The following is a 17,456-nucleotide window of genomic DNA, read 5'->3' as shown; positions in this document are numbered from 1 at the left end:
TGAGATATAACCCTCAAAAGTGACAATGCAGCTCATGAACACATCCACCAGTCAGAACAAATTATTCAAATTGTCATCCTAATGGGTCTTTACCCAAAAGATCACTGGTGCTAAAAATATTGCAAAATTTACTGCTTATTAAACTATCAAAATTACTCCATGGTATGGTGAATATTCATTTTAAAACTAAGACAAACACACAATAAGTGCCTTGCTGTTTAGAACATTGTAATGCAAGTCCAAGCAATCTATTCAAAATGGCTTGGAGACTCAGTTTGGGTCCAGTTCAGGAGGGGTTGACAGTCGGCTGCCACAAACCAATATTATGCAATGATTAAGAATTAAGCTAATAAGTTCCATCCGAAGAGTTTTAACAATAAAAGGGAATAAACTAGGATTAATATGGAAAGCGATTAAATTGGCACATTGCTAAATTTTCCTATAAGAAGCTCCACTGTTTAGGATACTGAGGCTGCATTAGAGCCTAAAGAACATCACAGCTATGATCCCAGCTCATGGCAGGCTAGTTCATGTTAGTAAAGCAGCAACAATGCCCACCAGTTCTGATCCGAAATGTTTCTTCTACCACAGATGCTGCCTGAACTGATGAGTTTTTCCCCAAGCATTCTCTGCTTTTGTCACAACAAAACTAGACATGGTTGGTGAAGATAATTGAGACAAGGGACAGCCAGACCTCACTAACTATCTTTCCTATTTTCATGCAGACCCAAACAAAAGACACCAAATGTCAAATTCCAAGCTTATGGAATGAATGAAAGATTGGCTATTCACAGGCTCTTGGAGATCTTTACCAATGCTTTACAAAGAGCCAACACTTACACCAAACAAGGAAAGACAAAGACAGGAGGAACAAAATTCATTATTACTTCAGTTTTGAGAAAACAGTTTAATATTATAAAAGACACCAAAAAACAGCATTTGAAAATGAAACAGCAGGTAAATTGCTATTTATTATTGCTCACACTTACAATGGAAGGTTTCACAGAACTATCAACATTTCCCAATTTAGAACACAGTTTCTAAATACTGTTAACTCACAAATCCAGCAAGTGGTAGATCATTTGGAAAAACATAATAAATAGATTACACTTCATATACAAATTGTGCAAACAGTTTAAAATACAAATGAAACTAGTCTTGAAAAGTACTGGGAATTTCAGAGTGATTATGAACCACTCACAGTAGATCTGTTTTCATATGGAGCAATTTACAGCTTAATCTAATGTTGCTTTCACCCTCTCTACCTATGAATGTGCTTTCAATTAAAATACTGTAAATAGACCAATGTAAAACTCAGTAAGACCATGCACAAAATGAAGCTCACAATATTACTTGAAATAAGCCAAGTCATCAACACAGCCCTTACAAGAGTATTTTTATGATAATTATTAACCTTAGTAATAAGTGATTATACAATTAATCTGCATTAATTAGTGACACCATAGATCATTATTGCACAAGACCACAACTTTAGAGTGAGGTACCCTTGCAGTGTTTAAGTAGAAGGGCAGAGGGACACATCCAATTGTCATGGTCCCAAGATAAGCCTCTAACCATGATTTGATCAAATCAAAAATTCCTTACTTATCAAAAGCATAATCTATTCCTCCTAATCATGCAACAAGAAAAAGTCAGGAGGACAAATAATCTAGAGTGCCCTCACATCAGGCTAGCAGACAAACATGGCACTACACACAGTTATTCTGGTCCCAAGAGAAGCATCATGAGGAAGAAAACGTAATAGAAATGTATTAAATTGCAGGAACCTACAATGTTGATTCCCGCAACTTTGAGGCAATTGTCATAGCCATCAAGTTTTTTTACTGTGTATAGATCAAAATGAATTACATCCTTGAAATCCTCAAAATTACTTAAAATTACATATTAAGGCCAGAAAGTCAAGTTAAGTGGCCAGAAACACAATGTGAAAGTCTCTCAGATGAAGATTATAACAAAAACGTGAATGAATTCATTAAGGCACGAACTGTCTCCTTAGTGTTCCAGACCCAAGCTGGTAGCAGCTTTCTGTGCTTACAGGCAGAGCTGAATTGACACTTAAAATACTGTTGACAGTATGGCATTAAGACATGGGTCATTACAGATTATTTTATAATAAGGAACAGTAGCCACCACATGCTCCATCCTGATTGGAGGCAAAGTCTGAAAGCTTCACAGTTTTAACATTCTTGGCTTCCCAGAGTCCAGGGGTTTGGATTATTTTTTCTACCACTTCCTCAAAAGCACACACAACTCCATCGCAGGTTTTAGCGCTGGTCTCTGTGCACCAAAGCAAAAAAAAAAGTTAGGAGACTTGAAGGAGAGCATTAATTCAAAAGCCTGAACTGATATTCCCAAGAGACTGGCTCAAACCCCACCACAGCAGTTGAGAAATTTGAACTGTTAATTAAACAAACTGGAATAAAAAGTTAGTATCAATATTTTATGTGCTGTGTGTGATATATGTATTTTGGGTGCACTGTAGTCAGGAGGAATACTGTATTGTTTATTTGGTTGTTTCTGTGCACTCAGATGACAAATGAATCTCGGGTAGTATATAGTGACATATATGCACTTGGATAATGAATCTACTTTGAACTTTGAAAGAGAACCCAAACCAAATCCAGGAATCAATGGCATAAAAATTCATCCTCAGCCAGTTGTAGCCCCCCCCCCCCCAGCTTTAGTTACAATGCCTTTAATGGAACACATTTCAAATTTCAGTACCAACATATAATATGCATTTGCTATTATTGTATCAATTTAACGGTTGTAACCAGAAATAATGTCATCCCCTGTGCCTTTGGGCTATTGGAGAAAATTATGCCACTGGCAAAAACAGAACACAACAAAGAAACTGCCAATAGATGAGGCACTTACCTATAAAAAGCATTGAATGCTTTCTGGCAAACCGAAGTCCTTCATTCCGGTCAACTTCATGATTTACCTATGAAAATACAAGCTTTAAAATAATTTTTAAAGCTACATATATTATAGATGCGTTACATGGCTTTATTAAAATGTTTCATATCATCCTTGACCCTAAGAGAATGCTTAGGAAGAAAATATTGCTAAATGCATGCAAGATTCATTGGACATAATGAACTACAATATAGAAATAGAAAGGCCTACCCCCTCGCCCCACACTAAGCATGTTGATTTTTTAAAAAAAACTTTTTACTTTCCAGGACTTGAGGAGCCGAGTTATAGTGAGAGCTTGGGCAGGCTAGGTCTTTAATGCTTGGAATGGAGGAGACTGAAGAGTGACCTTAAGGGTGTATAGACAGGGTGAATGCACACAGTCTTTTTGCCCCCAAGGAAAGGGAACTGAGAACTGGAGGGCATAGGTTTAATGACAGGTGAAATATTTAAAAGAGTCCCTTAGTGTATATGGAATGAGCTGCTGGAGGAAGTGGTTAAAGCAGGTAAAATAGCAACTTTTAAATAACACGCCTCTACATCAGCGGTACAGCACTGGAAACTCGCGAGTGCAAATCTTGCACAACCTCTCATGGCCCCAGAACACATACTAGAGCCAAGAAAAGCTCACCAATGCCTCTACTTTCTGAGGAGGTTGAAAAGAGCTGGACTATGCACATTAATACTCACGTCTTTCTGCAGGTGTGCAGTTGTAAGCATCCTAACATGCTGCATCACTGCATGGTACAGAATCTGCTCTGTGGTGGCCAGGAACACCCTACAATGGGTAGTCAAAACTGTCTAATGCATCACCAGAACAGACTACCCACCATCAGGGACATATATACAGAAAGGTGCCAGAAAAAGGCCCAGTAACATCATGAAGGATCGCTCATGGACTGTTTGTCCCATTCCCATCAGGGAGAAGGCTATGTAGCATCCACGCCAGGACCACCAGACTCAAAAACAGTTACTTTCACCAAGCAGTAAAGCTGATCAACACCTCCACCCACTAGCTCACCCCTCCACCACTATTTTATAATTTCCTGTCTGAGGCAACTTACATATACACTCCTGTGCCTAGCTTCCCTTGGCTATATGGACATACAGTCAATGTATAAGGTAGCTTATGTATTTATATTTAATGTGTTTTTTTATTATTGCGATCTTTATCTTATTGGGGATTTTTTGTGCTGCATTGGAACTGGAGTAACATTTGGATGTGTGTTACATCATCCTTTACACTTGTGTACTGGAAATCAGAATCAGGTTTATTATCCCAGGCATGTGACGTGAAATTTGTTAACTAAGCAGCAGCAGTTCAATGCAATACATAATCTAGCAGAGAGGAAAAATATATAAATAAATAATAAATAAAATAAAAATAATAATAAACAAATAAATCAATTACATATATTGAATAGTTTATTTTAAAAACATGCAAAAACAGACATACTGCATATTAAAAAAAGCGAGGTAGTGTCCAAGGATTCAATGTCCATTTAGGAATCAGATGGCAGAGGGGAAGAAGTTGTTCCTGAATCGCTGAGTGTGCGCCTTCAGGTTTCTGTACCTTCTACTTGATGGTAACAGTGAGAAAAGGGCATGCCCTGGGTGCTGGAGGTCCTTAATAATGGATGCTGCCTTTCTGAGACACCGCTCACTAAAGATGTCCTGCTTCCCTAAAGATTGTTTAATGACATTAAACAATCTTGAAATTGGCTCGAAATTGAAAGACATTTAGATAAGTACATCGATAGCTGGTGTTTAGAGTGCTTTGGGCTAAATGGGGCTGGATAAGGTCGTCATGGACACGTTGGGCAGAAGGGTCTCTTGCCCTGCTACATTACTCAGCATCAGGAAAATAACCAGATCAAGAATTCAAATATAAATTCTGACTTGCTTTCTATTGTTCTGATTGTGCCTGGATACAAATTCCTTCTCAATTAATCCTTAAAACATCCGATCTCCTTTCTGATCGTCTCAGAGTGAAATTAAGTCATTATCCTTATATCTTCAACTCAAATTCAGTTCTTACCAGGAAAAAGCTTTACACAGATAAAACCCCAAACCATTTACAAATCCAAAATGGTAAAATACCAAGCCAAAATATTATATTTACCTTGTCAATTTTATTCCCAACCAACATCTTTACAATACCATGTTTTGTGCTGTAGGTATCCAATTCATTCAGCCAATTCTCAAGCTTTACAAAGGACTCCCTTCTTGCGACATCATACACTGTAAATGAGTAATTAGAAAATAAACCTTCAGATAAATAACCAAATCTGATGGTCTGAACAGCTCTACTTAAATTCACTTAGCTAGAGTGCTTTATGATTATTTTCCAGATCTCTGGAAAATTAAAAAGCTCCATTATGAAGAAAGCAAAAAAATGTGGTAGACAATTTCAATAATTTGTTTTGGTGTACATTAAAGGTCAAGGCTAATACAGTCTTTTACAGCTTTTCTGCAGTAGGTTAAATTAAAAATAAATTGATGAATCGCAGTACTGCAATAAAAACAGAAAATACTGGAAATGTCAGACTTCTAAGAAAAGAAACATTTCAGGTCAAAGATCCATCATCATAAAAAGGAGGGACACAAGGAGAGACAAGCAGCACATTAAGCTGCAGGAAGAGATGGGATGTGCTACAAACAAAGGTTATTTGGCTAATGAGTGAATGGGAACAGTTATGAGTGAGAACAAAAACATTAATGTAGGAACTGCAGAACAGTGCAGGAAAACCTGTCCGGCAGGTCAGGCTGGGTGTGCCCTCTTACTCCCACGGGGGGAAAAAAAGAGGGAATAAAGTAATATACTGAGCAACTATCACAGATGGACAGCAGATAGAAGACTGAAAAATCAAGTTAGCTTCTGAGCTGTACATTGTAGAATTCAATATACAGTCCAGAAGGCTGTAATATTCCTGGACAGTAGATGAGGTGCTGACATTTAAGCTTGGGTTTGGCCTCACTGGCCACAGACTGGTCAAGGGACTCCTATGCCACCAGGACTCTGTGAATTTACACAAATCCTACCTATCAAACAAGGAAACTGCTTATAATGGGCCAGATTAACTCAGCTCAAGTACAGGTTGCCTCCTGAAAATGGGCACGAGAAAGCAGGCAAGGAATACTTTTCATTCTGATGATGGCTCATTGAGTCGAAATTTTGCTTTGCACAGATGCTACCTGAATTGCTGATTTCCAAAGTAACACACACAAAATGCTGAGGAACTCAGCAGGTTAGACAGCATCTTGGGAAATAAATAAGGAGTCAACATTTCAGACTGAGACTCATCATCGAGACTTGGCCGAAAACATTGACTTTTTGCTCTTTTCCAGAGGTGCTGCCTGACCTGCTGAGTTCCTCCAGCATTGTGAGTGTGTTATTTTGGATTTCCAGCATCTGCAAACTTTCTTGTGTTTATGATTTGCTGACTTCCAGCAGTTTTGGTTTTTATTTTAAACTTCCAGCAACCGTAGTTTCTTTTAAGTAGTTCAAACGTTTTCTTTTGTTCACGTTCAGCATGTTTGTCAGCAATTTTAAAAGAAGTTTTTAATTCACCAGTTTTAGTGGCACCCCAGTAATTGTGAAGGATTTTCACAAGCTATTACAGGTGTCCCCTGCTTTTCAAACGTTTGCTTTATGATACCTCACTGTTACGGAAGACCTACATTAGTACCCTGTTTTCGCTTTCAGAAGGTGTTTTCACTGTTACGAAGAAAGGCAGCGCGCACCCCGAGCAGCCACTCTCCCCCGAATTCGGAATGGCATTGCTTAAGCACGTGCCTGTGAGCAGCCGTTTGCAAGACGAGTTCTAAGGTGTCGGAAAAGCCTGAAAGAGCCCGTAAGGATGTTACACTTAGCGTAAAACTAGACATAATTAAGCGTTTTGATCGTGGTGAACGAAGTAAGGACAAAGTGAGTTTGGCTTGTGGAAGTTGACGAAGATGATGTTGAAGAGGTTTTGGCATCCCATGACCAAGAACCGATAGATGAAGAGCTGATGCAATTGGAAGAGGAAAGGATAACAATCGAAACCAAATGAGTAATGATAAAGTACGATTTTAATTTTGAAAGGGTACGTAGGTTTAGGGGATATTTGCAAGATGGTTTGAGTGCTTACAAAGAACTGTGTGATAGAAAAATGCGTGAGGCTCAGCTGTCAAGCCAGTCTTCCACTTCAGCCACAGCAGACGATGAACCTCGACCTTCGACACCGAGGCAGGCAGTCATAGGAGAAGATGAGCTGCCTGCCCTGATCGACGATGAGATGGCACCCCCGTGTCCCACCACCCCAACCCCCGGGCCCTGGACAGATACTGTACTGATTCGCAGAGAATGCAGCGGTAGCTGGGAGGCACACAGCACATCTTTAAGAAAAAAGCTGAAATAAACATGTTAATTAATTAGGTGCCGCCTAGCACGTAATTGTTGGCCCAGATCAGAGGTGATGCAATTGGCAATCAGCACTGATCTGGGCCGACAATTACGTGCCAGGCAGTACCTAATTAATTAGCATGTTTATTTCGGCTTTTTTCTTAAAGATGTGCTGGGTGCCTCCCGGCTACCGCCGCGTTCTTCGCGGCAATGTATCGGGTCGGCGGTCAGGAGGGTGGAGGCCACTGCACCACCCCAACCTGCAACGACTCAGTCTAACACACCATCAACAGTGCGCTCAGCGCTGTTTTCCCAATTCCGGTAAGTGATACTACACTGTACATACATTATTTTTACTTTATATAGGCTGTGTATTTTTACCAGTTATTTGGTAGGTTTGGCAGCTTCATAGTTTAAAGGTTACTGGAGAGCGCGTTTATGCCAACAGCGCTTGCGTGAGATTTTCTGCCGAGAGCGCTTGCATGAGATTTTCGCTACGGAGATCTGTGCAGGCAATCGTTGTAGATAAGTATTTCTACTTTATATAGGCTGTGTATTTATCATATCATTCCTGCTTTTACTATGTGTTACTGTTATTTTAGGCTTTATGTGTTGTTGGCATGATTTGGTAGGTCATTTTTGGGTCTGCGAACGCTCACAAAATTTTCCCATACAAATAAATGGTAATTGCTTCTTCACTTTACGACATTCCGGCTTACGAACCGTTTCATAGGAACGCTGTACCTTCGGATGGCGGGGGAAACCTGTACTTTTAACAGCACTTTTGGCAATTGGTAAGCGTACAAGGGGTTGGCCGGTGTGGGGGAAGAGAGGCAGGGGAAAGGGCACTGTGACATGAAGGGGGGAAAAATGGCTCAAACAAACAGAACTTGGGTAGAAGGCAACCTAGCTCAGTCCACTTAACCCATCAAGTCCACAGCAGAGCGATCCAATTTGTCTCATTCCCTTTTCCCCTGTAGTCTTTCAGCTTTTCACTCTCAAATCTCTTTTGCACTCTTTCTAGGACTACCCCATACTTTCTATAGTGTGCACACTGTTCCAAGCGTTTGGAAAAATGAAGACATAATCAATTACAATGCATTGACACTTGGATAGGGTCATGGACAGAAAAGGTTGAGAGAGGTGTGGGCAAATGTAGACAAATGTCACTGGCTCAGACAGGCATGTTGTCTCAGCTGGCATGGACAAGTTGGGCCGAAGGGCCTGTTTCTGTACTGTTAACTATGAGCTTATGAAATTGCTTTGGGATCTTTTGCCACTTAGTTACATTGAGGCCATTTGAAGGAGTGGCCAATTAACATCTTTGGGATAAGAAACAATGAAAGCACTGGGGAAGCTGCATGATCATAGGGTGAACGTGGACACTCCACACAAACAGCACCCTCAGGCACCTGGACTGTACGTTCATTGTGATGCTTCATGCAGCGCAGTTCTCTTCCTAGTTCTGGTCAACCAGCTGGAATAAGGTGATCTTTCCAGATGACTTGTGGGCAATTTTCAAATGGAAACTTATACAGGACATTCCTGCTCTCAGATTCAGCATGCTCCCACTGTGCACTTTAACTCATTCTTACATCTCCACCAACACACATTCCCCTTCTTATGACAAAGTCGAACACAATACCTGCCCTTTTAGTCTTTCCTTCCAATCACCAACATGCTCAAATACTAATTCCAGGCGAAGCAGCAATTCATATATATTTAGCATAATGCCGTTGATACTTACAATGATGGCACTTAACACTAGGAAAACTAAATGCAAGTTGGGTGACTACTTGCCAACATTGCACCTCCCTCTCTTGTCTACATTTCCTCCAGACAGATCAACCTTCACTACTCTTATTTGTTCTCTGAATTCTCCAACTTTTTCTGCAAAAATAATATTTCATTTTTAATTTTCCCTCAGTTGTGCAGAGAGGTCATCAACCTGAAACACTGGCTCTCCACAGATGCTGCCTGACCTGCCGATTACTTCCAAAGTTTTGCGTTTTACTGCAAGTTTGTACAAGGTCATGTGGCTGGCTACAGAGATTTGTGCACTGGAAATCAGAGATACCTTGAGGTGCAATGTAAAAGCAGTTTCCAACCTGCAGATTTTACTGAAGTACAAATAACTGCATGTCACAAAACTTTTCTAAACTATACACCGATTTTTTCTCAAAATTAAATTGGAAATTGCACCAAGCTTTATTCAGTGACCACACAAGTGAAATTTTTTTTAAAAATTACAGGTGCTGGAAATCAGAAATAAAAACAGAAAATGCTGGAAATGCTTAACAGGCCAGGTATCATCTGGAAAATTTTAACTCTTTCTTTCCCCGGTGCAACCTAACCTACCAAATGTTTTAGCATTTCCTGTCTATCTTTAAAAATTTACAGATGAGTAGTTCAATTAGAAGATATGTGGTTTAGGTCACTTTTTCACTCCCCCCATATTAGCATCAGGAATATGGTCTGCCTAAAACTTTCTTCCTTACAGGAAGGACAAGACAAAAACTGATGATAATACACAACATGCAAGAACATCACACAAAAAATTGATTGATCTCCACTCACCTAAAATAACACCTTGAGCACCTCTGTAATAGCTGGGTGTTAATGTCCGAAATCGCTCCTGCCCAGCTGTGTCCTGTCAATTCAGAAAATCTACAATGAGGGCTGAAGGCACTTGCAAACATGAGAGGTATGAATATAGTGAAAGATAGGGTATATTTGTTATTGGCAAGCTGTCAAAGGTTATCCGAATGGTCCAGCATTGCCTAACACAGGGCTCCTTACTCACAGTTCCCTCAATTTCATGGATGGGCTTGCCAGCCAGTGGAAGCCTCTGGCATGGCCCATCCTTTAAGTTCTAAAACAGGCAGGTGAAGCAGGAGGTTAACTGAACGCCAAGTACAAGTAGCATGTCAGATAGAGCACAAGTATGAGAACGATGGGACATTTAACCAAATAAAATGAGAAAAAAAGATGCAATATTGGAAAAAGCATAAACTCCCAGAGAGTTGTTTCCATTGCATTATCAGGACAACAGACTTAGCAACATCTCTCATATGCAGATCTTTCTCACTGCCACCTTTCCTGAAACAAGTTAAAAAGTGTACTGTTAAACTCATTCCCAATCAGTTACAATGTTTGGATTGATTGAACACTGTGGCCACTTTATTAGGCACACCTGTTAACCTGCTCATTAACGCCATCCAATCATGCGACAGCAACTCAATGCATAAAAGCACGCAGACATGGTCAAGAGGTTCAGTTAACACAAAATACTTTGCAGATTCTGGGGTCAAAGCAACACGTACAACACGCTGGAGGAACTCAGCAGGTCAGGCAGCATCCGTGGAAAAGATCAGTCGACGTTTCGGGCTGGAACCCTTCGTCAGGACTGTAGGGGGAAGGGGCAGAGCCCCTATAAAGAAGGTGGGGGGAGGGTGGGAAGGAGAAGCCTAGTGGGTCCAGGTGAAAAACCAGTAAGGGGAAAGATAAAGGGGTGGGGGAGGGGAAGCAGGGAGGGGATAGGCAGGAAAGGTGAAGAAGGAATAGGGGAAAACACAATGGGTAGTAGGAGGAGGCGGAACCATGAGGGAGGTGATAGGCAGCTGGCGGAGGGGGCAGAGTGACATAGGGATAGGGGAAGGGAGGGGGAGGGAATTACCGGGAATTGGAGAATTCAATGTTCATGGCCAGGGGCTGGAGACTACCCAGACGGTATATGAGGTGTTGCTCCTCCAACCTGAGATTGGCCTCATCATGGCAGTAGAGGAGGCCATGTATGGACATATCCAAAGAGGTTTAATTGTTGTTTAGACTAAACATCGGAATAGAGCAGAAATATGATCCAAGTGACCTTGACTGTGAAAGCTGGTTGGTGTCAGACAGGGTGATTTGAGTATCTCAGAAACTGCTGATCTCCTGAGATTTTCATGCACGACAGTCTCTAGAGTTTACAGAGAATGGTACAAAAACATCTAGTGAATGCCAGTTCTGTGGGTGAAAGTGCTTTGTTAATGAGAGAGGTCACACGTTCAAGCTGTCAGGAAGATGACAATAACTCAAATATCCAAGAATTACAGCAGTGGTGTGCAGAAGAGCATCTCTGAACTAACAGCTCATCAAACCTTGAAGTAGCTGGGCTACAGCAGAAGACCAAAACCATACACCTAGTTGTCACTTTATTAGGAACAGGAGGTACCTAATAAAGTGGCCATTGAGTGAATATTCTTGTGAAGTAATTCAGATCCCAAATTTCTGGAGACTGTCTAATGCACAAATAGTCTTTAAAACTGGACATGTATTTTAAAATTATTCAACCAACTTACCCATATTGCAAGCTTTACATTGTTTCCATCAAATCTCATTGTTTTCACTTTGAAGTCAACCCCTAAAAAGAAAAACACTTTAAATAAAAGAAGTGAACTTCCACATTATCAAACTATCTTTATGCATCTTCTAAAATGGGAGTGTATATTAAGAAAAAGATGAATTCTCACCAATAGTTGAGCCAATTTCAGAGTCAAATATGCCATCTGTGAACCTTAGCAGAAGGCTATAATAAAAGAAATATGCATAAGTATTTATACAAAGATATGATACTACAATATTACATTTTGAGCTGTATGTCCGCAACATTAACTTAAGATTTTCAAGTCAAGTTTTATAGTATTTACAATCAGTACTAGGATCACATTCTCTCTCTAAAAACAGGAACATTTCAAAAAATTAAAGTTCAGTCTCAGAGTATCACCTGCAAGTCTTCTAGGACAGAATGACAGAAAAATTGTATCATTCATATAGAACCCCATCTGACTTGTAGTAGTGATGAAAAAAAGCTTGAATAGCAATGAGGTAGCATTGATATTCAACTTTGCTTGAAAATCAAAATCAAAAATATAAGGGAACCAAATTACATGTTTACATGGCCAAGTTCATACATAGAAAAAGGAATAAACTGAAAGGGGACAAATGCTGAACTTGCATGGAAATTACGTTGCTAAGACACACAGTAAACTCCAAATAAGTTCTGTTTTAGTTGGATCTATGACTTCAAAGCAGCAAAGTCCATAGAACAACAACAACAAACTTGTCAGTGCTGAGAAACAGCAAGGAGCTAGGAGGCAAGAGCAGATTACTGTTAATCCCATAGAATTAAAATATAAAGTCAACTACTAAATGTGGGAATGTTTGACACCCAAAGTCTATCTTCTGCATGTGCACCGTCTAATAACTCTGAAATAAACCTCAAACTTTAGAGTCATTAACAAGCACCAAGACAAGCAAAGATTAGTTCACAGCAAGTAGCCAAGAACCTAAAAAGCAGCAGTGAAATCCACAAGAATTGTTGACAAAACCTGAGATCTTTCTCCACATACTGGGGTAGAAACTTGTAACAATAAGATAAAAACTGCAGTGTATTGTATTGCTAAGAGCTGATAATGCCCAGTGCCATTGACAATATAGCAGGAAGAGGTTACAGGTGAGATGGACAAGCAACTGAGAAGAATATAACGCTGAATCAAAACTATCAAATGGCAGACTGACGACTACAAAAGACATACACCTCAAATGTTTTGGTAGCCAAGGGTTATCCTTTCTCACCACTGATCCACTTGGCAAATTGCAAACTATAGTGTTGAAAGATTGTCATCTCAAGTTAGCCTGATCTTCAATTGCAGAGTGTCACCTCAGGTAAATAAAATCTATCACATGGTCTGTTTGGAACAAGCCTTATCTAAAAAAAAAACAACAACAGGAAACCTTCCTTACTTAATCTGCCAAAACCAAAGTTTTCTGACAGTCAGAAACATTCAGACGACACTCAAATCAAACTTTAACATTCAAAATTTTGAATGAAGAACTGTGGAATTGCTGCCAGATTGGCCTGCTGAAGAATAGGATGGAGGTGATTTAGAAGTGGGGAAGGAAGAGGAGCAAAGAGTGGGTTGAATCATGTGACACCCTGTCCAATATGCTTAACTGTGAACGTTACAAACTTCTCAGAGATTATTTTTATAGCAAGAGATGGCATGACCAGAAGCAAATATCCTGATAACAACTGTCTGGAGATTCCAGCACTGCTAGGATTAATTTGATGAGACAAAATTTTGTCAAGTCATCCAAAGGTCCATTACAGTATGCCAAGTTGAAAATTATCTTTCAATCCTTGCTTTTATTTAAAGTAGGTCATGTTCAAAGTTGTTAGTCAAATCTTTAGACTTAGTGTGCCTGTTCACAAAATATACTCTTGGTTATTTTTGTTTGAATGTGCCCTGAATCTTGATCTGTTAACTAAGAATGGTTGGCTGTCAGTTACATTCTAATTAAGCTGAATCTAGGACGACACATACTGTGCATGTTCAGATACATACTATGCAGACCAATGTACAAATGGAAATTTATTTAGGAATATAACATTAGGAACTCTTAGGATGCAGGTCAAAATGCAACTCAATGCGTTAAGTACACTCCAGCCTAAATGAAATGTTCTTACCCTTTTCCTGTCACTTGCAAAACTACGTTTGTAGTTGGATGACTTCAATGCAAAGCAACTGTAGCTTCTGAGAAGTCCCCAATGCCTACACTTGCTTTTAATGAAATTTTCATCCGGGAGTCCGGCAACGAAACTTTTTCCCCTCCCTCTCAATGTGCTTTAGGATGTGGATAGTACTAAAAAGACAGATGCAGTAATGAATTCTCTAACTTCATGCAAGTCATTTTTATTCTGTCTGCATCAGAAATGGCCATTTCCATCTGACATTACTTTGGCTCACAGCCTAGTCTGCTACACGTTCCACAGCTTTGCTATTAGCAACACACTTCACAAATAAACACCATCCATCCCTAATGATGATATTTACTCTATTGATCTCAACTCCTTTTGCTCTGTCCATCCCTCCCTCCCAATCTCCCATTCACTCTAAATAGACAGCATTTATTATTGGGCTCATAGCAACTCTATAGAATGGGAATGGCAATGGAAATGAATATCGGTCACACTGGGCAAGGGTAGCGCTTGCCCTCCACTGAAGGACATCTGTGAAGCACGAAAAAGTTAAGTAACAAAACAGGAACATATGGTTATTTTACTTTGTTAGAAATATATCAATTCACAATGTATAACACTATAGGAACAGAACCTTTTATTTCAGTGCTTTAGTCCAGCACCATATGTACCAGAACATCAAATCCCTACTTAGGACAATGGAAGGCATGAACTGAGTAATCCAGAGAATGCGAAGCACAGAATCAAATATCTCTGTGATGATTGTACACTCTAGTATCAATTGTTTGGCGACAATAAAGGAAAATAAATCAACTTCATGGCACAAGGAGTGGATTGATCCCCTTTCCTCCAGCCACACCATAACTCAAAGCTCAATAGGGGGAATGCTAGATCAAGGTTGTTGAGGTGGACAACCCACATGCTGGATGAAAATACACCATGCTTTAAAAAAAAATTGTAGGATGTAGTCAGCAGGTCAGGCTGCATCTGTGTATGGTAGAAGGCTCCCAACCTTTGTTATGCTGTCATTAACCGAGGGGTCCATGGACCCCAGGTTGGGAACCCCTGGTGTGAAGAAATAATGTTTCAGATCAAAGACACTTCATTCTGACAAAGGATCTTCGACATGTAACACAACACCTTTCCACAGAAGCAATTGACCCTTTTGAACATTTCCAGCATTTTCTGGTTTTATTTCAGATTTCCAATATTTCCATTTTTTGATTTTCAGTACACCAAATGTCAGTTGGATTTAACACCAAAAAAATTAATTTCTTGAAAAGGACATTTTGAATCTATTGTGAAAAAACTGATCAGAACTTGCCTTTTTCTCACTGCCTAACTGGAGATTTCTGAATTGTAACAAATTTCTACAGATGTACTGTGGACTGGTTGCACCACCGTCTGATATGGAGGGAGCCTCTGCACAGGATCAGGAAAAGCTGCAGAGGTTGTAAACTCAGCCAGCTCCAACATGGCCACTAGCCTCCCATCATGGAGAACATCTTCAAAAGGTGATACTTCAAGAATCTCTACCGAGCTTCTGACACTGCCTGACTGACCAAATTCCCCAGCATTCTTTGGAACTTCTGTCGGCATTTCTGTAGCACTGGGTTTTTAACAGGATCAGCTTGCTAGCCCCATGCCCATCCCTCTTTTCACCGACAGGCTTGGGACTGTCCATGGCGGAGCTGATCTTCCAACGTGAGAGGAGTTTATTAAGTGGTAAAAAAAACAGTTAAAGCCTTGCTGGAGCAATCGAATGCAAGGTCCTGGAAATCTCTGGCACACAACTTTTTAAAGTTGAGAAGGATCATACAAGATGATATTGAGAACTCCGAGGCCATACATTAGACACAGATAAAAGCCCAGTACACCTCAGTACATCTCCTGCCCTGTCTGCTTCAGAACTGTCAAAACTCGAGTGGAAGTTAGTCAGCATCAACAGACAGACTGTCCAAGAGCACATAACACCCAAGTTAGACTATACCTGGTGTAATCTTCTTGTAGAAAAATATATGCCCCCTTGCTATTCTAGTACTCCCGGTCGTCTTTAACTTCTAAAAAAGTTTCTGAGTAATTGTTATGGACAAGGTACTGGGGGCGGGGGGGGGTGAAGGGTCAGAAATATGATATTGACGTTGGGCAATTCCATGCTTTACTCGGACCTTTAGTTCAATTATTCTGAATTTACACATTCCTGACTAGAACTCCATCATGAGATTATTCCTCTTTGAACGGAGTACTTTAGTCATGTAGAAATTAATTCAATTAATTGGTTACTCTCATTTCTTAATTAGTACAAGGTCTAAAGCAAGGCAGCCAACACCCAAACAAATATACTTCTCATCAAATCCCTATTCTGCTGGATAATCCGGGAAAGGTGAAGACAGCTTCCCTCCCCAAGCGTAATGATGAATTGAAGATTCAGCTCCAGGCTTTAACCCAGCAGACATGCGCCAATTTCACGGAAGATGCCTGAAATTAACACTTCATTTGCGGCTTCTTACCTCGATTTGCCCACTCCGCTCTCCCCGATTAAGAGAATCTTCAAAGTCGCAAAATGCTCCTCGTCCATTGTCTGCAACAATATATCAAAATTCCCGAGACCAGCTCAAAGACGCCACTTCCGGCAACCGGACCACTCTTATCTTTTCCTCCTTGTATGCATTCCGTGGCATAGCACTGACGTCAACCCTCTGGTTTGCAACTTCTTTACACGTGTCTTTAACCCTTGTCACAGCAAAATTCTTTCTGAAGGCGAACTCCGACCTGGGGGTGAACCCACTTCACTAAGCAGAATTGTAAAAAAATGACGGTGACTTTTCCCCATCCATATTTTCTATTTATGAAGATAAAACTCATCACATTATAATTATACAGTGAAATAAACATCTAAAACCCTCTGTCGCCACTTTAGCAGTTTAGTAGCTGTTCACGTGAACCTAATTTATCAGATTTTGGTGTTCAGAAGTTAATTTAATTGACGATGCACTAGCTTCGTATTTCAAGTTTCCCAAGCAAATATCTGGTTTATTTAAAAATATACCAACAATTTGAAATAACAAGTCTAACCATATCTAAATTTCCAATCCTAATTTATGTTTGCTCTTTTCTCTGGTTGCGTTCATTTTGGTGTTATTTGTCATTCAATCGTCTTAAATTGCAATGTTTGCTCTCATTCTCTGCTTATTCCTTATACTGTATTAGCACCAGCTTCCGTATTTAGCACCAATCAGGAAGCCTTCGGCTTATCTTTTTAATACAAATATTATTTTTCATTGTAATCCATAATTGTTCAGGAATCAATTTTAAGTATCATAAAAGATAACTTAATATACTCAGCAGCCTGGGAGACTATTGAAAGTGTACATTCCCAAGCCGCGTAAATGCAACGATTTTACAAACTGCCATATTTTGCGTTCAAATTTAAAAAAAAGGACTTAATGACGTAAACCGCATGTGACCGGAAAGGATGTCTTCTCTGGGTCAAAGTTTCCAGTTCGTTAGGATCATTTCCTGAGTATTTTGTATTGGGATACCATTTCCTTGTGAACATTTCTCTCGCATTTTGTGTGTGTTGCATATCCTTGTGAATATATTTTGTGGTAT

General features: G+C 39.9%; 1 protein-coding gene across 1 annotated transcript; it reads right to left on the bottom strand.

The window, feature by feature from the left end:
• Nucleotides 1-699: 699 nt before the first annotated feature.
• On the bottom strand, nt 700-17,250 carry LOC134340591 (ras-related protein Rab-18-like). The gene is made up of 8 exons (XM_063038012.1): nt 16,920-17,250; nt 16,355-16,636; nt 11,836-11,891; nt 11,665-11,726; nt 9,902-9,974; nt 5,060-5,178; nt 2,899-2,965; nt 700-2,298 (listed from the first exon to the last, which is right to left on the bottom strand). The coding sequence occupies exons 2-8, from the start codon at nt 16,420-16,422 to the stop codon at nt 2,129-2,131; spliced, it is 615 nt and encodes a 204-aa protein (XP_062894082.1). The 5' UTR covers nt 16,423-16,636; nt 16,920-17,250; the 3' UTR covers nt 700-2,128.
• Nucleotides 17,251-17,456: the final 206 nt, after the last annotated feature.

This window comes from Mobula hypostoma, chromosome X1 (assembly GCF_963921235.1).
Source record: "Mobula hypostoma chromosome X1, sMobHyp1.1, whole genome shotgun sequence".
Taxonomy (NCBI): Eukaryota; Metazoa; Chordata; class Chondrichthyes; order Myliobatiformes; family Myliobatidae; genus Mobula; species Mobula hypostoma.
The sequence above is the reverse complement of the archived record's forward strand: the minus strand, read 5'-3'. Positions and strand labels throughout refer to the sequence as shown.